The 23911-nt window shown below is 36.0% G+C and overlaps 1 protein-coding gene across 2 annotated transcripts in view; it reads left to right on the forward strand.

Moving 5' to 3' along the window:
* The window catches only part of LOC141286593 (dynamin-1-like protein), a 53143-nt gene that overhangs the window by 25106 nt on the left and 4126 nt on the right, over positions 1-23911 (forward strand). For both annotated transcript variants that reach the window (XM_073818640.1, XM_073818641.1), the window contains 13 exons: positions 7693-8031; positions 10148-10268; positions 12963-13118; positions 14106-14195; positions 16610-16708; positions 16796-16909; positions 16989-17098; positions 17191-17350; positions 18568-18657; positions 21072-21170; positions 21258-21371; positions 21451-21560; positions 21653-21812. In XM_073818640.1, the coding sequence (XP_073674741.1) occupies positions 7693-8031; positions 10148-10268; positions 12963-13118; positions 14106-14195; positions 16610-16708; positions 16796-16909; positions 16989-17098; positions 17191-17350; positions 18568-18657; positions 21072-21170; positions 21258-21371; positions 21451-21560; positions 21653-21812 (1762 nt within the window). The remainder of the gene's footprint in view (positions 1-7692; positions 8032-10147; positions 10269-12962; positions 13119-14105; positions 14196-16609; positions 16709-16795; positions 16910-16988; positions 17099-17190; positions 17351-18567; positions 18658-21071; positions 21171-21257; positions 21372-21450; positions 21561-21652; positions 21813-23911) is intronic.

Below are 23911 nucleotides of genomic sequence, written 5' to 3' on the forward strand. Positions count from 1 at the left end.
TATATGAATAGTGTTTCGGGATTTCCAGTTCAAGAAGATAGTTTTCTTGGCAATGGCTAGAGCTATTAGGAGTATCCTTTTGTTTGTTATTTCCTGATTGAGTGTTGATAGATCGCCCAGTAGACAGAGTGAAGGGGATAATGGGATGCGACAGCCCAAAAGGTGGGATAGGGATTCAGTGACATCTTCCCAAAAGTGTTTAATGGGTGGGCAATTCCATGTGGCGTGGATGTATGTGTCCGGACTATTTTGTGAGCAGTGCAAGCAAGTTTCTGATGTGAATCCCATTTTAGACAGCCTTTCCCCAGTGTAGTGTGTTCTATGAAGGGTCTTATACTGTATGAGCTGAAGGTTGGCGTTTTTAGTCATGAAATAGATATTATTACAAATTTGAGTCCAGAAGTCGGTATCAGGAGCAATAGAAAGATCTTCTTCCCATTTGGTTATTGGTAAGCTTAAGGTTTTATTTGAATTGTTTATCAATTTGTATAATTTAGAAAGTAATTTTTGGGGGATGATATATTAACTAAATCTGCTACTGCGGAGGGAAGGTGAAGACTGATGATTCTGGTATTGATTTTATATAAAACAGCTGATTTGAGTTGCAAATACTTTAAGAATTGATTGCTCCCAATACCGTACTCCTGGACTAGGTAAGAAAATGAAACCAATTTGTTTGATTGAAAAATGTGATTAATATGTGTGATACCCTTTTCTGCCCATTTATGAAAATTGAGTGTTTTTTTGTTACTTGTGAAGTCAGGGTTATTCCAAAGTGGGGTGAAGTTAGATGGAGCCAGATTGGAGTTTGTGATTTGATGATATTTAATTCCACCAGGCCGTCAGAGCTGAAGCTATTGTCAAGGCTTTGAAGCATGAGTGATGTTTAATGGACTGATTAAGAAATGGAATGTCTGATATGTGTACGTTTCCGCAGAGTGATTGTTCTATGTCTAGCCAAATGATGTCTGACTGAGTGGGGTGAGTCCATTTATATATGTATTGGAGTTGGTTTGCTAGTGAGTAATGGTAAAAATGTGGGGCTTCTAAGCCTCCTAAAGATTTGGGTTTTTGTAAAGTGCTTAATTTTATCCTTGGTGGTTTATTTTTCCAGTAGAATCGGTTGATGATGGCGTCTAGAGATTTGAACCAGTTGAGAGTAGGCTGAGTTGGGATCATTGAAAATAAATAGTTTATTTTAGGGAGTTTATTTTATTAAACTGATTTCTGAAGGATTATGTGAAAGTGTATCTGTAATATCACCGGAATAAATTACATTTTAAAATATTGAAATAGAAAACAATTATTTTAAATTGTAATAATTTTTTACAATATTACTGTTTACTGTAAATCTGATTAAATAAATGCAGCTCTGATTGGCATAAGAGACCTTCAAAAACTGTACAAAACCAAAGGTTTGGGCCTTGCTGCCCAGTCAATAATTTCACTGTCACTGTGAATTTTTTATTTTATTTATTCGTTTTTTTGGTGAACGATTCCTTTGAAAGGTTCCTGGTTCCTGAAAAGAAGAGACCAAGGCTGCTGCATAACATAATGTCTAATGATCTAGAATAAATTCAAACGAGCTTTAGAGATAACCAAGTAAATAGATGCCGTTTTATGCTTGTGCCCTACCAGCAAATCACACACACACACACACACACACACACACACACACACACACACACACACACACACACACACACACACACACACACACACACACAGGATTATGGGATATTATAAGAAGCAACAGATACTGCCTAAAACCCACATCATCTTATCAGACAGGATGTTGAGCAAACAGTGAATTTAGTTGCGCTCTGGTGCTTTCCTACTTCTTTTACATTTTTTTTCAGACTTCGATCTACTTTTCACCATCCAGTCCTATCCACCATAAGAGTGTGCACAGCAGCTTGTAAATTGAATGTGTCTAGCTTCCATGTTATCTGCGTCCAGGTATTTTTAGCTGTACAAAACAGCTTGTTTTGCTGCTTAATATTACAAATTGGTGTGTCTTACCATTATAGTGGGAGAAAAAATCGATCCACCTAACATTCGCGATTCTTTTTGAAACTATTTAAAAATTGATTGGTTTACCTCAGAATCAACTTTTTTTTAAATTATTTTATTTTTCCTAGGTGGGGAGAAGTTACCGCTTTTATTCCAACAGAGGGCGAAACGTATAAATGTGTTGCACTTTAAGCAGCACCATACTTGTTCCATTCGAAGTTTATTGAATCTCGCAAATGTGGCCAACCTGCAGCTCTACAGATGTCTGTTAGAGAGGCCCCATTCGCTAGTGCTGTTGAAGCAGCCATTCCCCTTGTAGAATGGATTCTCACTCCCAGTGGGCAGGGTAAGCCTCTGACTTGGTAGGCCAAATGGATCGCATCCAGGATCCAGTGGGAGATCCTTTGTTTGAAGACAGCCTTCCCTTCTGCTGTCCTCCGATACAGACAAAGAGCTGGTCAGAACGTCTGAAGTCCTGAGTATGTTCCATGTAATGTGGAGGGCATGGACTGGACAAAACATGGACAGGTTAGCGTCTCCTTTTTGGAAGGAGTAGCTTGCAAGGTAACCACCTGATCTCTGAACGGAATGGTGGGTACCTTGGGCACGTATCCAGGCCGGGGTCTCGAGACAACATGAGAGTTTACCAGCCCAAATTCTAGGCTGGAGTCATTAGCGGAGAGGGTTTGGGGGTGTCCCACTCTTAAGTGATGTGAGCGCAATCAGGAGGGCCGTCTTAACAAGAGCACCGATGTCAGCTGACAGCTCAATGAATGCTGTTGTGGTCTCTGGAGGACCACAGACAGATCCGAAGAGGGGATGAGGTGCAACCTAGGGGGGTTCCGCCTCCGGGCAGCTCTGAGAAACTGATAGCCTGTGCTTCCTCATTCCAATCTGTTTCCTTCTTATAGAAGGAAGCACTGATCTGATGCCATATCTCCATGGTTCTTCCCCTTAGGAAGTACACCAGTCTGTAATTTGCGCCAGCTTAGGTCGTACAAAGGTTGCCACAGCGGGTTGGTAGACTTCTGAAACCCTCCTGGTCGCGTCCAGGGACCAAAGATGGAGGTTTTCAGAGATCTGGGCACAGGTGCCAGATTGTGCCCTTCCCTGAGAAAGAAGATCCTTTCTGGTTGATGTACACTACCGTTGCTGTGTTGTCTGTCCAGACCAACACACGCTTGCCCTGAACCCAAGGTCGGAACCTCCTCAGGGCCAAGAACACTGTCAACAACTCGAGACAATTAGTATGTCAGTGCAGCCGAGGGCCTGACCAGACCCTTGAGGCTGCATGCCCGCTGAATCTGGGGTCCCAGCCTGTCTTGGAGGCATCAGACGTACCCAGAATGCACCTCGACATCTGTTCTAGGGGAACCCCTGCCCGTAGAAACGAAATGTTCTCCCAAGAACTGAAGGATTTCCGCTATATGGGTGTAATGTTCACATGGTATATGTCTTGGTGCCATGTACATGGACTCGGGTATAAAGCCATTGCTGTAGCAGTCTCATGTGCATCAACTCAGCAGCGACCGCGGCTTATATTAAATGCTATGTGCCCTAGGAGCCTCTGGAAATTTTTCAGAGGGACTGCTGTTTTGCGTCTAAGTGTTCTCACACAGTTAGCACTGACTATGCACTACCTTGTGACAGGTGTGAAGTCATAACAACCAAATCCAGTTGTACATCGAAAAAAGAGATACTCCGCACTGAGGAGAGTCTTCTCTTTTCCCAGTTGACCCAAAGTCCCAGTCGGGCTAGGTGGTTGAGAAACACGTCCCTGTGGGAGCAACCTAATTCCCGTGAGTGTACTAGAGTTAGCCAGTCGCTGAGAAGTTGAGAATGCATATGCCCCTTTCCCTAAGAGGGGGTAACGGCAGCCTCCGTGACCTTCGTAAAGACACGAGGCGACAAGGGAAGTAGGGATGCACCGATCCGACTTTTTCAGTCCCGATACCGATACCGATGCCTGGGCTTTGTATATCTGTCGATACCCGATACCGATCCGATACCATTGTTGAATTAATAATAAACTGCATACCTTCCACCTTATACCTTCCTTCCACCATGTAGAAGAAACTACAGGCACCAAACTTTCCTAACTAAGACAAAACAGATGCAATGAATTGCATACCTATTTATTTGTTATTTAAAGAACAATTCTGCATTCAAATCGAAAATAGAATGTAATCAAACTTCTTAAAATTAGGGCTGGTCCGAATACCATTTTTTGAGCTTCGGAGGGAGGGGCTGAACATATTCTTCCCTCTAATAAAGGCAGGAATGTCTTTCTGTTTGCATCTTTATTATGTCGAGAACAGTTCATCCAATCGATTTTTGCTGTGGACCCAAGGAAGTGCAGTGTTGGATTTTGGTGCAATATAGACACATAACATGTTCAGAATTAATAAATTTTAATAGAACATTGCAAGTTGGAAGCGGCGCGCCTCACGCAGGCAGAGCTTGCTTTGAGAACGGACATCGCGCTAGTGATACAAAACACACAGGTCTGTTAAGAGCAATACTTTTAATAAGGTAGCCTAACATTTTTAAACAAACAAATCACTCCCAAATCAGAAATTAGCAGCACATTAATTACTGACACCGTAAAGGGTAGGCTATTTAAATAAAAAAAGAACGAAAAAAATGGTGCGGTGTTTAGGCTATATATAAATAAATTTATATCTAAATTAGGCCTATTTATAAATAAATAAATATATATATACATTATATATCACGTTTGTGTAAACCTATATATGAAATACATATGTATATTATTTTGAAACCCAAAATAAATTAGGCTCAAACATTATTAACAAACGTGCGTGTTTATTTGAGCACTTCCGTCAGTGAACAAGCAGCCTACAAAATGCTAAAATAAATCAAAGAAATAATACATTTAAATATGAAACTAGCCTAAATAAGAGTGTTAAATAATAGGCTATTAAACAAACATTCGTTGCAAAAATTCCTAACAACCTCGACAGCTCATCAGAATTACTGGCCCGAGTCCGACTGGAACCGGTCTTGTTTCTCTTTCTCTTCCCCATTACACAGCTGCTGTTTTTAATAGCAATGTGATTACCTTTATTTTCGTTTATTTAGGTTATAAAGTAAATTTAGAAATATATTTGGAACACTTTTTATTTGTTAAATTCAAGTTTTTGTTTTTTAAAGTAACGACTGAACGGCCAGCGTAAAAAAACAATTTAGGTCATAAAAAAACAAGTCATCACGATTTAAATTAAAATCCATAGATATTAAAAACTTAAAGCATATCACAATATTAGTTTAATCGTTTAACCTAGATAAATGTGTGCTATTAGGTGCATATCCAATCGTTTGTGCAGATAGTAAAGCTGAAGCACGCTTGGCAGGACATGAAAGCGCTGGTGCGATGTGAAACTTCATTTTTACTCATAAAGGTAAGACTAATATATCATCCGGAACTGTAAATAAATAATTTAAATAATTCAAATCGAAAACAAAACTCTTTCATTAGCTATAAACCATAAAGATGCATTTAGGCATTAAAGGCGCGCGTGAGCAGATGGCGTCCTACTATCATGTACCAGCGTCAACTTCATCTTTGTGTCAAATACTAGTTTATTAATAAATAATTCGAATATCTCCTTACTTTTTTCCCACGACACATTCATGGTAATTATTTTTGCTGGGGCTTTGGGGTTTAGCCTACTGCGTGCATTTGAACTCGGAGGCGCAGTTGTCATTGCGACAGCACAGCCCTAGTTTTGCTTTTACCATTCATTTCTTTCACCAAGGGAGCCCGACTGTACTTTATTAATCTCAAAATTTAAAATCGAATGCCAACCCACCGAACCAATATTTGAATAATCTGGTCCAGCCCTACTTAAAATAAATTTAAATAAATAAAATGTAGTAGAAATGGAAAAAAAAAAAAAAAACTGGATCGGCCCGTGGATCGGCTAATTTTTCAATATCGGGGTCGATATCCGATCCTAATATCGGATCGGTGCACCCCTAAAGGGAAGGACCTTGTACTAGAAAGCTTGTCTCTCGAAGGCAACCGCAGGAACGAACTGCGCTTTGAAAGAATCGGGACATAGTAGTACACGTCTTTCCGGTCTATTGCCACCAACTAATCTTGTTGCCAACTCATCTAGTAATGTGTAGTGTTTTGAACGGGAGCTTGAACAGGGCCTGATTCAAAAACATTTTTAACCAAGATTGGTCTGAGTCCACCATCCTTTCTGAAAATAATGAAGTAGGGGGTGTAGAACCCTTCCTCCATTCCGGCTGAGGGGACCAGCTCTATCGCACCCTTCGCCAGAAGAGTTGCGACTTCCCACCCAAGGACGGCAGCATTCTTGCCCTGAACTGAAGTAGTAGAATGCCACTGTGTTCAGGTGGCGTCTTGCAAACTAACTTTTGCATAGCCGAATGGATTTTTCTTGAGAAACCAACAAGAGGGATTAACCAACCCTTTAGACTCTCCGTTAGCAAACTCAAAGGGACCTTGTGGCTGGTCAGAACAAAAAACACTGTGGTTGGGGGAAGAGCTCTATGTTTTTTAACGAACGCTGTTTCAGAGTGAGATTAGCACTGAACACAATGATCACACCGATCGTTAGTTTCGTTGTAGGAACTGTAATCAGAAGGACATGGAAGGAAAGGCATTGTAACACACAATCCATCTGTGCCAGCTCTTTTAGAAAAATTGCTCTTTTGAGAGGAAATTTGCTCTTCAAAAGATCACTGTCGAAGCACCAAGGGGTAATTTCACAACACTTGGCTTGTGTTTGAGAGGGAGAGACCACTGTTCCATGACATAGATAAAACGACGAAAGAGGTGAGTGGTGCTGCATCTCACAGAGAGACGCTGCATTCGGCTCCGAAGAATAGAACGACACAACGTCGAAGTGAACGACAGAAGGGGAACTATATTTGCCTCAGATCAAGCAGCATGTGAATCTTAATATTATTTAATATTTGAAGCACGAAATAAAATTAAAAAATTTAATAAAAACGATGTCTCATGAAATCGATCAATCAGAGTAAAAAAAAACAATAAAGCATCTTGATGATAAGTCATAACCTAATGGTAGGAACCAACAAGCCTATAACTTTGCCAACATATTTCTCGTTGAAGCCTACGTTTTTATTGCTGTTTTTCATGTTAAATGTGAAGACAGGTTGGATGCCACTGACTTTTTTTTTGGGGCAGAGTAGGTGGAATTTTTTACATTATCTTTACATAGTATAACATTATATTACATGAATTCTTTCATTTTAAAGTAGTAATTTAATGCATTCTATAGATATATTTATCGTGTGTGTGAATATTAGCTGAGATTCAGGTCATTTTTGTGATGCATTCCTCCTCAAGACAGAGACGGCAGAAAATGTTTTGTTGATATTGTGAGTGCACCCAAATAAAAGTAGACCTTTTGCAGTTTCTGAATGATGTATTACTCGATGAGCAAAAATGATGCCGTATTTTAGGTTTCCACTGTTATTGATTATGAACACACTGGTTTGTACTGCAAAGTTTCACCGTTTTCTGCACTTTGTTATACTTCTTGTTATTTCCCTACAGCGGCTAATGAACTGGAAGTCTTGCACATTTACAGAAAACTGCTTACTTCTACAATAAAAAGGTGGCTATAAGGTGGATAATATATTTTTTTTGTACTTCCCCAGGAGCCAACATGACTTGAACACCCAAAAGAGTCTCGAGGACACCTGTAAAGATGAGCAGGCGTTTCTTCAGCGGCATTACCCATCATTAGCCTCCCGCTGCGGCTCACGCTACCTGGCTCGCACCCTGAGCCGATTACTCATGCATCACATCAGAGATTGTCTCCCAGAGCTCAAAACGAGAGTCACGGTGCTTACCGCCCAATACCAGTCTCGACTCAACAGCTACGGCCAACCTGTGGAAGACCACAGCGCCACCTTATTGCAGATCGTTACGAAGTTTGCCACGGACTACTGCAACACCATCGAAGGCACTGCTAGACACATCCAGACCTCTGAATTGTGAGTACCTGAACTAATATGATTTAGGGGTTGTTTTTCTTATTGGCTCTATAGATCTTTTCACATTAAAGGGATAGTTCACTCAAAAATGAAAATTCGTCAGTAGCCATTGACTTCTATAGTACGGAAAAAAATACTATGTAAGTACACTACCAGTCAAAAGTTTTTGAACAGTAAGATTTTTTATGTTTTTAAAGAAGTCTCTTCTGCTCACCAAGCCTGCATTTATTTGATCCAAAATACAGCAAAAACAGTAATATTGTGAAATATTTTTTACTATTTAAAAGAACTGCTTTCTATTTGAATATATTTTAAAATGTAATTTATTCCTGTGATCAAAGCTACATTTTCAGCATCATTACTCCAGTCGTCAGTATCACATGATCTTTCAGAAATCATTCTAATATGCTGATTTGCATTTGAAACATTTTTTTTATTATTATTAATATTTTTAACATTATATACTATACCATTCAAAAGCTTGGAGTCAGTATAATTTTTGGGAAAAAGCTATAGTAATGTATACTTTTATTTAGCAAGGAGGCTTTATTGATCACAAATGATGATAAAGACATGCTACAAAAGATTTCAGATAAATTCTGTTCTTCTGAACTGTCTATTCATCTAAGAAACCTGAAAAAATCTAATAATAAAAAAATTATAATGAATGTATTTTGAGCAGCAAATCAGAATATTCCAGGTTCCAGATTTTTAAAGGGGTAGTTCACTTTCAGAACAAAAATTCACAGATAATGTACTTGTCATCCAAGATGTTCATGTCTTTCTTTCTTCAGCCGTAAGGAAATTATGTTTTTTGAGGAAAACATTTCAGGATTTCTCTCCATATAATGGACTTCTATGTTGCCCCCGAGTTTGAACTTCCAAAATGCAGCTGCAAATGGCTCTAAACAATCACAGCCGAGGAAAGAAGGTCTTATCTAGCAAAACAAATTACAGGTTTTATACCTTTTAACCTCAAATGCTCATCTTGTCTAGCTCTGTGTGTCATCTGTATAGAGATTAAAAAGTATATAAATTGTAAATCTTTTTAGAAAATAACCGATCGTTTCGCTAGATAAGACCCTTCTTACTGGGCTGAGATCATTTAGAGCCCTTTGAAGCTGCATTTAAACTGCATTTTGGAAGTTTAAACTCAAGGGCACCATAGAAGTCCATTATATGGAGAGAAATCCTGAAATGTTTTCCTCAAGAAACATAATTGCCTTACAACTGAAGAAAGAAAGACATGAACATCTTGGATGACAAGGGGGTGAGTACATTATCTGTACATTTTTGTTCTGAAAGTGAACTACTGCTTTCAGTAGTTGTATCTCGGCCAAATATTGTCCTATCCTAACAAACCATAAGCCAGTGGAAAGCTTATTTATTCAGCTTCCAGATGTATAAATCCCAATCTAATGACTGGTTTTATGGTCCAGGGTCACATATCTTCTATTGTGTTCAGCATAAGAAAAACTCATACAGGTTTGGAACAAGGGGAGGGTAAATAAATGATGACAGAATTTTTTTGAGAAAAAGTTTGGGACAGGAAAAACAAGAATCCCAATTAAAAGTTTACTAAAGCCAGCCAGTTAGGTTTGAGCTTGTGATATGAAAAAGCTCTTGCCATTTATGAGCGCAATAATCATCAGACAGTCAAAGAACGGTTCATAACTATTATTTGTGGAGCCACTTGCTAAAGGTTGCCTTCTTACACCATGCTATTGAGTTTGACATACTGTCATTACCGAGGCTACATTCCTGCTAAATCTTTTTTCTGTGACTCAGTCTGTCATTTTCGCACCGAAACTCGTGACAGATATCAAGCACACCATGTTTACTTTGTCTGCATGGCTGAATCTGACAGGCAGATAATCCGCGAGTCCGTCCAGCTCCTTATTTACACCCTGTTCAGTGTTGGATGAAATGCTGTTCATCTCTCATATCTGGCTAAGCCCACACCAGCTATCGATTAATTAAGTGCCTCGTATTGACCTTTTCTGGCTATGACTCCAGGCCTGTGTGGATATGCCAATGTGCCTGTGAATCCCAATAGTGCTGCATGATTTTTAATTTTCGTGGATTGGCTGACTGTGTGTGCATTTGTTAATTGCAGGTGTGGAGGAGCTCGTATCTGTTATATATTCCACGAGACGTTTGGAAGGACCCTGCAGTCTATTGACCCACTTGGAGGACTCACCGAGCTTGACATTCTCACAGCTATCCGAAATGCTACGGTATAGTATTAACATGTTTATGCATGTGTGTGCGTGTACAGATAAGCATATACAGTACCTTTTGAAAAGCTTTGTGGATCTTTTCAACTTCCTTTTTTCGCTTTCTTAAAAGTAAAGTGTGTGATTTCTGTGTCATAAGCATCACCAAATCGAATTGCACATATAATGGCAATTATTTTTTTAAAAAGGTTTTTTCTGAGACACAGTGTTGTGGTATAATCCATCGTATTCATGTCCTCAACTTGAAGAGTTTTGGAAACTGCAAATAACTGCTGGATCAAACTGTGGTTCCCACAGTCATGGGAAATCTAGAATTTAAAAAATGTGATTTCCAGGCCTCCAAAAATTTAAGTTAATAATATAGTGTCTAAATATAAAGTGGAGACACTGCAGGCAAAAACGCTGTTTTTTTCATGCACCTGTCAAGTTTGAGATTTTGGGCTTTTTGGTTTTTCATAAAATGTTTTTTCAGGCTAGTGGAAAGAAAACATCTAAAAGACACTGTTAAGTGTTTCTTTTATAGCACTTTATCTAGTTGTGTCAACAGATTTAAATTGCAATACATATTTTCAAAGGCTGTGTTCTCAAAGTGAGTTTTTTCTCCTACACTGAGCCATAAATCTCCACTTCAGTAGCACTTTACATTTTTATTCCTGTCTATATGCTGAAGGTTTTTACAGAGGGATTTGTTCAGATATAATTTGCTTGATTTTGAACAAATATTTAAAAGTTTTTTCTGAATTATGGAATGACAAAATGAGATACCCAAAACACCCTCTGTAAAAACATTCGACTCGAATGTGTTAAAAAACAATTAAACAAGAATATTGAAACGGACTTCATCCAGTTTAGATTTTTGAACTAGAAATGTATGCAAATGAGCACATATTTCATTAAATAATGCCTCATTTGCATATTTAAACCTAACATTTTAGAAAACTTGTAATACAAAAAATGTTTGCAGTTATCAATGTAATCAATCAACTAAGTAAGGTGATAACTATTAGTTTATTTTTTTTTTATCCTATTCACCTGCAGTGTCTCGCCTTTAGCAATGAAATGTTTAAAAGGTCAGTGTTCAAAAGTTTGGTGTTAGCAAGATTTTTTTATGTTTTTGAGTGGAGATGACTTATTTGTCATATTGTGAAATATTATAGCAATTTAAAATTACTTCTTCAGTGTCACATGATCCTTCAGAAATGATTCTAATATGCTGATTTGATGCTCAACAAAAATTTCTGACGATTATTGTCAATGTTAAAAACAGCTTTGTAGCTTAATACACTACCAAGTTTTTGAACAGTAAGATTTTTAATCTTAGTCTCTTCTAATCACCAAGCCTGTGCATTTTTTTATCCAAAATACAGCAAAAACTGTAAGACTTTAAAATGACTGTTTTCTATTTGAATATATTTTAAAATGTATTATTTTTAATAATACATTAATATTTGTAAAATGTATTCATATGATTTTAAAGCTGAATGTTTAGCATCATTACTCCAGTCACTTGATCCTTCAGAAATCATTCTAATATTCTGATTTGCTGCTCAAAAACATTTATTATTATTATTATTATTATTATTATTATTATTATTATTATTATTATTATGTTGAAAACAGCTGAGTAGAATTCTTTTCAGGTTTCTATTATGAATAGAAAGTTCAGAAGAACAGCATTTATCTACAATAAAATTCTTTTGTAACAATGGAATTGTCTTTATCATCACTTTTGATCATTTTAAAGCATCCTTGCTAAATAAAAGAATTATTTTCTATAATTTATTTCCCCAAAATTAAACTGACTCCAAGAGTTTGAATGGTATAGTGTATAATGTTACAAAAGCTTTTTTTTTTTTCAGATAAATGCTAATCTTTGGATTTTTCTATTGATCAAAGAATCCTAAAAATGTAAAAAATGCGCTTTACTGTTTTAAATATTGATGGTAAATGTTTCTTGAACAGCAAATCAGTATGTTACAATGATTTCTGAAGGATCATGTGATGCTAAAAATTGAGCTTTTTAAAATATATTCAAAGTGAGTTTTAAATTTAAATATTATTTTACATTTAAAAATGGTAAAATTTCAAAATTGAACTGTTTTTGCTGTACTTTGGATCAAATAAATGCATGCTTGGTGAGCAGAAGAGACTAAAAACAAAAAAAACCATTAAAAATCCCAATGTTTAAAAACTTTTGGCTGGTAGTGTATATTCCTGAATCCTGAAAAATCTAATCATGGTTTCCACAAAAATTAAAACTACATAATCATGTAGTCACTACGAAGAATCATGTGACACTAAAGACTGGAGTGGTGATGCTGAAAATTCAGCTTTACATCACAGGAATAAATTGCGTTTTAAAAAATGTTCAAATAGAAAGCAGCAATTGTAATAATAGTTCAGTACAATATTTCTGTCTGTACTGTATTTTTGTTAAATAAGTGCTGAAAATTAAATATGTTAGTAATTAATTAAAGCTAAATTATTGCAGACCTTTGAATGGTAGTGTATATATTTGTTTCTCTCAGGGCTAAAATATTATGAGTGCAATCACTATTAAATTAATCATATCAAGAATAGCTATAAAGCCCTGGAGAAATCATTGGTCAGAATTTGTAGACACACTATAACCCTTATGTAACAGATACAGACTAGCTCTGGCTTGATTGTATTTGGTTGTTGTGGTGGATGTAGGGTCCTCGGCCGGCGCTGTTTGTTCCTGAGGTCAGTTTTGAGCTGCTGGTAAAGAAACAGATGAAGAGACTGGAGGAGCCCAGCCTGCGCTGTGTGGAGCTCGTACACGAGGAACTTCAGAGAATCATCCAGCACTGCTCTGCCTACAGCACACAGGTGCTTCGCTGACTATTAATATTTGATGCAGAACATCCACGCTTATATTATAACATGTAGTTAGATATTAAAGGAATAGTTCACTCAAAAAAATGGGAAAATTCATGAAGATTTATTCCCATCCGAGATCAGACCATCATCAGATTTGGCGAAATGTAGGATTCCATCACTTGCTCACCAATGGAGTGAATGGGTGCCGTCAGAATGATATTCCAAACAGCTGATAACATCACAATAATCCTCAAGTAATCCACACCACTCCAGTCCATCAGTTAATGTCTTGCGAAGCCAAAAGCTGTTCATTCTGACGGCACCCATTCACTGCAGAGGATCCTCTGCTGAGCAAGTGCTGTAATGTTACATTTCTCCAAATCTGTTCCCATTAATAAACAAACATATCTACATCTTAGATGGCCTGATGATGAGTACATTTCCAGCATTTTTTTTTTATTTCTGTGTGAACTATTCCTTTAATGTGTTTGTGCCGCCAATACCAATTTTCATAAATATTTTGGATGAACGAGAGAGGAAGCTTTGTGGCATGAATGTTGGAATGTTTTCTGCATAGTACATCAGACTCTGTTATTTCAAACAAGCAAGAAAAAATCTGTTTCCCGTTTCTACAAAATGAAATGTGAAGAGGAGAGTGAAAGCTTTTTCCAGGCACAACAGATTGACACACTCACGGACTCAGAACAAGCTGCATTAGGATTCTGCTCCTCATTCTGCTCTTATCTTCTCTGTCCTTCTGCCTTCAATGTGTACATTTGTTTTACATTAAACATTTTTTTTTTCAGTTTCCTCTGTTATATACATAAATTTAATGCCAGAATCTGTGCTGGAGGGAAAGCGGACAACAGTTTGGATGCTCATAATATTTGGAAATGTGTTGGGCGAATATTATGTTTTGACACAGGAAATGTAAAAATGCTTTAAATTATTGATAGCTAACCTGCCGTATGTGTGTGTGTTTGTTTATGTCTGAAGGAGCTCCTGCGGTTTCCTAAACTGCATGACTCGATTGTGGAGGTGGTTACCAGCTTACTCAGGAAACGCCTGCCCATTACCAATGAGATGGTAGGAACACATGCCTGTAGCTGCACAGTAACACACCAACAGTAATTTAATCATGCTTAAGGGCTCTTCTTAGATAGAATGCAACCTTTCATAAAACAGTAGAAACATTGGAATGATAAAAGACCAAAATGTATGAATAATAAATACATGATTCAAGTACAAGTCCTCACTCTCATGTCCAATTTTCAGTCCAATTTGAAATGGATTCATTGATATTGTTTCAACAGTTTCTAAGTTCAAGTCACAAAAATTGCTCAAATTTACATTTTTTTCAATCACAATGAAATCAAATTATGGCCAAGTGTCATTAGGTTTGCTTTAAAACATTTTTTATGCTGCTTTAAAATTGTAAAACATTTACTTTACAATAATACATTACCAAACATATTTCATATGTATTATTAATAGTCAGCTTCTTTTCAGAATATTGCTCATTAGATCCTTTGTAAACACCACGCGTGTCAAGATAATGAGCAAGTCTGTTAGGCTGTATTTACAATTCAATATGTAAATACTTATGCACAGATCTGTATTTAGACATTTATCTGAATAATGTTTGTCCTTCTCTTTAAATTCATATATAGATAGAATATCATCCATTTATTGGTTACTGGTTATCGGTTATCAGTGGAGTGTCGTATTCTAAATTTATTCAGATAAAATAGTGTGTAATGTTAGTATCAGCCATTTACCGGTTATCAGTGCTGTGTTGTATTCTAAATTTATTCAGATAAAATAGTGTGTAATATTAATAACGTCCATTTATCGGTTAAAAGTTATCAGTGGTGTGTTGTATTCCAAATGTAACAAGATAAAATAGAGTATAATGTTATTATTAACCATTTATCGGTTATCAGTGAAGTGTCGTATTCTACATTTATTAAGTTAAAAAAATGTATCATGTTAATATCATCGATTTATCGGTTAGTAGTGGTGTGTCATATTCTAAATTTATTAAGATAAAAAAGTGTTTAATGTTAATATGGCCCATTTATCGGTTATCGGTAGTGTATCATATTCTAAATTTAAGATAAAATGGGGTATGATGTTAATATCATCCATTTATTGCTTATTAGTGGTGTGTCATATTCTAAATTTATTAAGATAAAATAGTGTAAAATGTTAATATCATCCATTTATCAGTTATTAGTGGTGTGTCATATTCTAAATTTATTAAGATAAAATAGTGTAAAATGTTAATATCATCCATTTATCAGTTATTAGTGGTGTGTCATATTCTAAATTTATTAAGATAAAATAGTGTCAAATGTTAATATCATCCATTTATCGGTTATTAGTGGTGTGTCATATTCTAAATTTATTAAGATAAAATAGTGTAAAATGTTAATATCATCCATTTATCAGTTATTAGTGGTGTGTCATATTCTAAATTTATTAAGATAAAATAGTGTCAAATGTTAATATCATCCATTTATCGGTTATTAGTGGTGTGTCATATTCTAAATTTATTAAGAAAAATTGTGTATAATGTTAATATCGGCCATTTATCGGTTATCAGTGGTGTGTCATATTTTTAATTTAACATAAAATAGCGTATAATGATAATATTGGTCATTTATCGGTTATCAGTGGTGTGTCATATTTTAAATTTAACATAAAATAGCGTATAATGATAATATTGGTCATTTATCGGTTATTGGTGGTGTGTCATATTCTAAATTTAACATAAAATAGTGTATAATGTTAATATCGGCAATTTATCGATTATCGGTGGTGTGTTGTCAGTTATCAGTGGTAACATTAAAATAATTATCACGTTATTTATATTATCCATTTTTTTTTTTTTACTAATTGGTATCAGTTAGTACTGGATATGCAATTGTGTGTGCTTATTTCCCCTATTGTTACATTTCATTTAACTTCACCATCATCCAACACTCTTAAAGGTAATTTTTAAAAACACTAAAAACAGCACTACTAATTGTAGTTTTTATCAAATCATAATCAAACGAACATATAATTTAAGGTGCTGTCATTTCTGCACAATTTAACAGGCAAAAAGTCCATTGTCTATTATCAATAGTATAGTGATGCATGAAGCACATCTCACACAAAACTCACTTTCAAACCAATGTTTGCCTGACCAACTTGAACTTCTTGCAAAATCACCAAAAATAATCAATTAGAAAATTACATAACAGTAAATGTGATTTAAATTTTTGGTGTTTTATTTATTCATTTATTTTTAATTATGTATAATGTTAATATCAGCCATTTATTGGATATTGGTGGTAACATAAAACTTGATATCGGCCAGAATTTGAATTTGCTTCATCTCTACCTCAAACACACACATGATGTATCATACATTAAAAAACCCTGATCGTTTGACACATTCACAGCACACGTTTGGCTAATTCTGAAAATGTGTCATGATGTTTACTTCTTCTCAGGTTCATCATCTAGTTGCAATCGAGCTGGCCTATATAAACACCAAACATCCTGATTTCACAGACGCTGCCCAAGTGTCTGCATCTGTCAACAGCCAGCAGGTACCGAAACTCTCTCTCTACGTCTCTATCTCTCTCTTTCTTCAAATCCAAACAGAATTAGTTTTTGTTTTATCGTCTCTTTCACAGGCGGAGGCTGGCGATGGAGGTAAGCGATGGAAGAATGAAAAGATGCCGTCAGAAGAAAAAGGCCCTGTGCCAGGGTTTGGGAGTCCCACTAAAGCTGTCAACCTGTTGGACACGGTACTATCTCATAACTTCAATACCTGCATGTTCAAAAAATACCGTGAAAGACTAACAACTTCTGAAAATGCTTTTGTAGGCCGTGCCAATATCCCGCAAACTGAGCTCACGAGAGCAGAGGGACTGTGAGGTCATCCAGCGGCTCATTAAGTGCTACTTCCTGATCGTGCGCAAGAGTATCCAGGACAGGTCAGATTCATAGTGCCTGTCTGTACGGGAGCCAAATTACTGAATAACCAGGAGTCACTTCTCATCTGATCTTTTTTTTCTGCTTTCTGTAGTGTGCCAAAGACGGTGATGCATTTTCTGGTGAATTATGTGAAGGAGCATTTGCAGAGTGAGCTGGTCGGTCAGCTGTACAAACAGCCTCTGCTGCAGGAGCTGCTCATCGAGTCTCAGGAAACTGCTCAGCAGCGCACGGAGGTTGCTCAAATGCTCGAGGTACGTCTGTGTTTATGAAGTACATTTAAACTTTTTAATGCATTGGGATAAGTTTTGACCTGGAAGAGATAAATAAACATTTAATTTCATAAAATGTTATATACAAATTGAATAAAAAAAAGTCAGATAAAGTAGTGTATAATGTTAATATCAACCATTTATCGGTTATCAGAGGTGTGCACGAGGAACTTCAGAGAATCATCCAGCACTGCTCTGCCTACAGCACACAGGTGCTTCGCTGACTATTAATATTTGATGCAGAACATCCACGCTTATATTATAACATGTAGTTAGATATTAAAGGAATAGTTCACTCAAAAAAATGGGAAAATTCATGAAGATTTATTCCCATCCGAGATCAGACCATCATCAGATTTGGCGAAATGTAGGATTCCATCACTTGCTCACCAATGGAGTGAATGGGTGCCGTCAGAATGATATTCCAAACAGCTGATAACATCACAATAATCCTCAAGTAATCCACACCACTCCAGTCCATCAGTTAATGTCTTGCGAAGCCAAAAGCTGTTCATTCTGACGGCACCCATTCACTGCAGAGGATCCTCTGCTGAGCAAGTGCTGTAATGTTACATTTCTCCAAATCTGTTCCCATTAATAAACAAACATATCTACATCTTAGATGGCCTGATGATGAGTACATTTCCAGCATTTTTTTTTTATTTCTGTGTGAACTATTCCTTTAATGTGTTTGTGCCGCCAATACCAATTTTCATAAATATTTTGGATGAACGAGAGAGGAAGCTTTGTGGCATGAATGTTGGAATGTTTTCTGCATAGTACATCAGACTCTGTTATTTCAAACAAGCAAGAAAAAATCTGTTTCCCGTTTCTACAAAATGAAATGTGAAGAGGAGAGTGAAAGCTTTTTCCAGGCACAACAGATTGACACACTCACGGACTCAGAACAAGCTGCATTAGGATTCTGCTCCTCATTCTGCTCTTATCTTCTCTGTCCTTCTGCCTTCAATGTGTACATTTGTTTTACATTAAACATTTTTTTTTTCAGTTTCCTCTGTTATATACATAAATTTAATGCCAGAATCTGTGCTGGAGGGAAAGCGGACAACAGTTTGGATGCTCATAATATTTGGAAATGTGTTGGGCGAATATTATGTTTTGACACAGGAAATGTAAAAATGCTTTAAATTATTGATAGCTAACCTGCCGTATGTGTGTGTGTTTGTTTATGTCTGAAGGAGCTCCTGCGGTTTCCTAAACTGCATGACTCGATTGTGGAGGTGGTTACCAGCTTACTCAGGAAACGCCTGCCCATTACCAATGAGATGGTAGGAACACATGCCTGTAGCTGCACAGTAACACACCAACAGTAATTTAATCATGCTTAAGGGCTCTTCTTAGATAGAATGCAACCTTTCATAAAACAGTAGAAACATTGGAATGATAAAAGACCAAAATGTATGAATAATAAATACATGATTCAAGTACAAGTCCTCACTCTCATGTCCAATTTTCAGTCCAATTTGAAATGGATTCATTGATATTGTTTCAACAGTTTCTAAGTTCAAGTCACAAAAATTGCTCAAATTTACATTTTTTTCAATCACAATGAAATCAAATTATGGCCAAGTGTCATTAGGTTTGCTTTAAAACATTTTTTATGCTGCTTTAAAATTGTAAAACATTTACTTTACAATAATACATTACCAAACATATTTCATATGTATTATTAATAGTCAGCTTCTTTTCAGAATATTGCTCATTAGATCCTTTGTAAACACCACGCGTGTCAAGATAATGAGCAAGTCTGTTAGGCTGTATTTACAATTCAATATGTAAATACTTATGCACAGATCTGTATTTAGACATTTATCTGAATAATGTTTGTCCTTCTCTTTAAATTCATATATAGATAGAATATCATCCATTTATTGGTTACTGGTTATCGGTTATCAGTGGAGTGTCGTATTCTAAATTTATTCAGATAAAATAGTGTGTAATGTTAGTATCAGCCATTTACCGGTTATCAGTGCTGTGTTGTATTCTAAATTTATTCAGATAAAATAGTGTGTAATATTAATAACGTCCATTTATCGGTTAAAAGTTATCAGTGGTGTGTTGTATTCCAAATGTAACAAGATAAAATAGAGTATAATGTTATTATTAACCATTTATCGGTTATCAGTGAAGTGTCGTATTCTACATTTATTAAGTTAAAAAAATGTATCATGTTAATATCATCGATTTATCGGTTAGTAGTGGTGTGTCATATTCTAAATTTATTAAGATAAAAAAGTGTTTAATGTTAATATGGCCCATTTATCGGTTATCGGTAGTGTATCATATTCTAAATTTAAGATAAAATGGGGTATGATGTTAATATCATCCATTTATTGCTTATTAGTGGTGTGTCATATTCTAAATTTATTAAGATAAAATAGTGTAAAATGTTAATATCATCCATTTATCAGTTATTAGTGGTGTGTCATATTCTAAATTTATTAAGATAAAATAGTGTAAAATGTTAATATCATCCATTTATCAGTTATTAGTGGTGTGTCATATTCTAAATTTATTAAGATAAAATAGTGTCAAATGTTAATATCATCCATTTATCGGTTATTAGTGGTGTGTCATATTCTAAATTTATTAAGATAAAATAGTGTAAAATGTTAATATCATCCATTTATCAGTTATTAGTGGTGTGTCATATTCTAAATTTATTAAGATAAAATAGTGTCAAATGTTAATATCATCCATTTATCGGTTATTAGTGGTGTGTCATATTCTAAATTTATTAAGAAAAATTGTGTATAATGTTAATATCGGCCATTTATCGGTTATCAGTGGTGTGTCATATTTTTAATTTAACATAAAATAGCGTATAATGATAATATTGGTCATTTATCGGTTATCAGTGGTGTGTCATATTTTAAATTTAACATAAAATAGCGTATAATGATAATATTGGTCATTTATCGGTTATTGGTGGTGTGTCATATTCTAAATTTAACATAAAATAGTGTATAATGTTAATATCGGCAATTTATCGATTATCGGTGGTGTGTTGTCAGTTATCAGTGGTAACATTAAAATAATTATCACGTTATTTATATTATCCATTTTTTTTTTTTTACTAATTGGTATCAGTTAGTACTGGATATGCAATTGTGTGTGCTTATTTCCCCTATTGTTACATTTCATTTAACTTCACCATCATCCAACACTCTTAAAGGTAATTTTTAAAAACACTAAAAACAGCACTACTAATTGTAGTTTTTATCAAATCATAATCAAACGAACATATAATTTAAGGTGCTGTCATTTCTGCACAATTTAACAGGCAAAAAGTCCATTGTCTATTATCAATAGTATAGTGATGCATGAAGCACATCTCACACAAAACTCACTTTCAAACCAATGTTTGCCTGACCAACTTGAACTTCTTGCAAAATCACCAAAAATAATCAATTAGAAAATTACATAACAGTAAATGTGATTTAAATTTTTGGTGTTTTATTTATTCATTTATTTTTAATTATGTATAATGTTAATATCAGCCATTTATTGGATATTGGTGGTAACATAAAACTTGATATCGGCCAGAATTTGAATTTGCTTCATCTCTACCTCAAACACACACATGATGTATCATACATTAAAAAACCCTGATCGTTTGACACATTCACAGCACACGTTTGGCTAATTCTGAAAATGTGTCATGATGTTTACTTCTTCTCAGGTTCATCATCTAGTTGCAATCGAGCTGGCCTATATAAACACCAAACATCCTGATTTCACAGACGCTGCCCAAGTGTCTGCATCTGTCAACAGCCAGCAGGTACCGAAACTCTCTCTCTACGTCTCTATCTCTCTCTTTCTTCAAATCCAAACAGAATTAGTTTTTGTTTTATCGTCTCTTTCACAGGCGGAGGCTGGCGATGGAGGTAAGCGATGGAAGAATGAAAAGATGCCGTCAGAAGAAAAAGGCCCTGTGCCAGGGTTTGGGAGTCCCACTAAAGCTGTCAACCTGTTGGACACGGTACTATCTCATAACTTCAATACCTGCATGTTCAAAAAATACCGTGAAAGACTAACAACTTCTGAAAATGCTTTTGTAGGCCGTGCCAATATCCCGCAAACTGAGCTCACGAGAGCAGAGGGACTGTGAGGTCATCCAGCGGCTCATTAAGTGCTACTTCCTGATCGTGCGCAAGAGTATCCAGGACAGGTCAGATTCATAGTGCCTGTCTGTACGGGAGCCAAATTACTGAATAACCAGGAGTCACTTCTCATCTGATCTTTTTTTTCTGCTTTCTGTAGTGTGCCAAAGACGGTGATGCATTTTCTGGTGAATTATGTGAAGGAGCATTTGCAGAGTGAGCTGGTCGGTCAGCTGTACAAACAGCCTCTGCTGCAGGAGCTGCTCATCGAGTCTCAGGAAACTGCTCAGCAGCGCACGGAGGTTGCTCAAATGCTCGAGGTACGTCTGTGTTTATGAAGTACATTTAAACTTTTTAATGCATTGGGATAAGTTTTGACCTGGAAGAGATAAATAAACATTTAATTTCATAAAATGTTATATACAAATTGAATAAAAAAAAGTCAGATAAAGTAGTGTATAATGTTAATATCAACCATTTATCGGTTATCAGAGGTGTGTCGTATTCTAAATTTCTTAAGATAAAATAGCGTATACAGGTGCATCTCAATAAATTAGAATGTCATGGAAAAGTTCATTTATTTCAGTAATTCAACTCAAATTGTCAAACTCGTCTATGAAATAAATTCAATGCACACAGACTGAAGTAGTTTAAGTCTTTGGTTCTTTTAATTGTGATGATTTGGCTCACATTTAACAAAAACCCACCAATTAACTATCTCAACAAATTAGAATATGGTGACATGCCAATTAGCTCATCAACTCAAAAGACCTGCAAAGGTTTCCTGAGCCTTCAAAATAATCTCTCAGTTCGGTTCACTAGGCTACACAATCATGGGGAAGACAATCATTGACACCCGTACAATTAGCCACAAACATTCATTACCAAAGAAGCTGGCTGTTCACAAGCATGTTAACAGAAAGTTGAGTGGAAGGAAAAAGTGTGGAAAAAAAAGATGCACAACCAACGAGAGAACCGCAGCCTTGAGAGGCTTGTCAAGCAAAATCTAAAATTAAGAATTTGGGTGTACTTCACAAGGAATGGACTGAGGCTGGGGTCAATGCATCAAGAGCCACCACACACAGACGGGTCAGGAATTTGGCTACAGTTGTCGTATTCCTCTTGTTAAGCCACTCCTGAACCACAGACAACGTCAGAGGCGTCTTAGCTGGGCGAAGAAGAAGAAATGGACTGTTGCCCAGTGGTCCAAAGTCCTCTTTTCAGATGAGAGCAAGTTTTGTATTTCATTTGGAAACCAAGGTCCTAGAGTCTGGAGGAAGGGTGGAGAAGCTCATAGCCCAAGTTGCTTGAAGTCCAGTGTTAATTTTCCACATTCTGTGATGATTTGGGGTTCAATGTCAGCTGCTGGTGTCGGTCCACTGTGTTTTTTGAAAACCAAACACACTGCACCCATTTACCAAGAAAGTTTAGAGCACTTCATGCTTCCTTTTGCTGACCAGCTTTTTAAAGATGCTGATTTCATTTTCCAGCAGGATTTAGCACCTGCCCACACTGGCAAAAGAACCAAAAGTTGGTTAAATGACCATGGTGTTGGTGTGCTTGACCTGAACCCCAAAGAGAATCTATGGGGTATTGTCAAGAGGAAAATGAGAAACAAGAGACCAAAAAATGCAGATGAGCTGAAGGCCACCTCCATGCCACGCCGAATTGAGGCAGTAATTAAAGCAAAAGAAGCCCCTACCAAGTATTGAGTACACATACAGTGAATGAACATACTTTCCAGAAGGCCAACAATTCACTAAAAATGCTTTTTATTGGTCTTATGAAGTATTCTAATTTGTTGAGATAATGTGAATTGGTGGGTTTTTGTTAAATGTGAGCCAAATCATCACAATTAAAAGAACTAAAGACTTAAACTACTTCAGTCTGTGTGCATTGAATTTATTTATTACATGTGTTTCACAATTTGAGTTGAATTACTGAAATAAATGAACTTTTCCACGACATTCTAATATATTGAGATGCACCTTTAATGTTAGTATCAGCCATCTATAGGTTATCTGTGGTGTGTCGTATTTTGAATTTATTAAGATAAAATAGTGTATAATGTTAATATTGGCCATTTATCAGTTATCAGTGGTGTCATATTCTAAATTTATTAAGATAAAATAATGTATAATGTTAATATCTGCCATTTACCGGTTATCAGTGGTGTGTTGTATTCTAAATTTCTTAAGATAAAATGGTGAATAATGTTAATATCGTCCATTCATCGGTTATCGGTTATCAGTGGTGTGTCATATATTCTTAATTTATTAAGATAAAGTAGTGTATAATGTTAATATCAACCATTTATCGGTTACAGTGGTGTGTCATACTCTAAGTTTATTAAGATAAAATAGTGTATAATGTTATTGTCAGCCATCTATAGGTTATCAGTTATTGGTGGTGTATCATA

This window comes from Garra rufa, chromosome 15, assembly GCF_049309525.1.
Source record: "Garra rufa chromosome 15, GarRuf1.0, whole genome shotgun sequence".
Taxonomy (NCBI): Eukaryota; Metazoa; Chordata; class Actinopteri; order Cypriniformes; family Cyprinidae; genus Garra; species Garra rufa.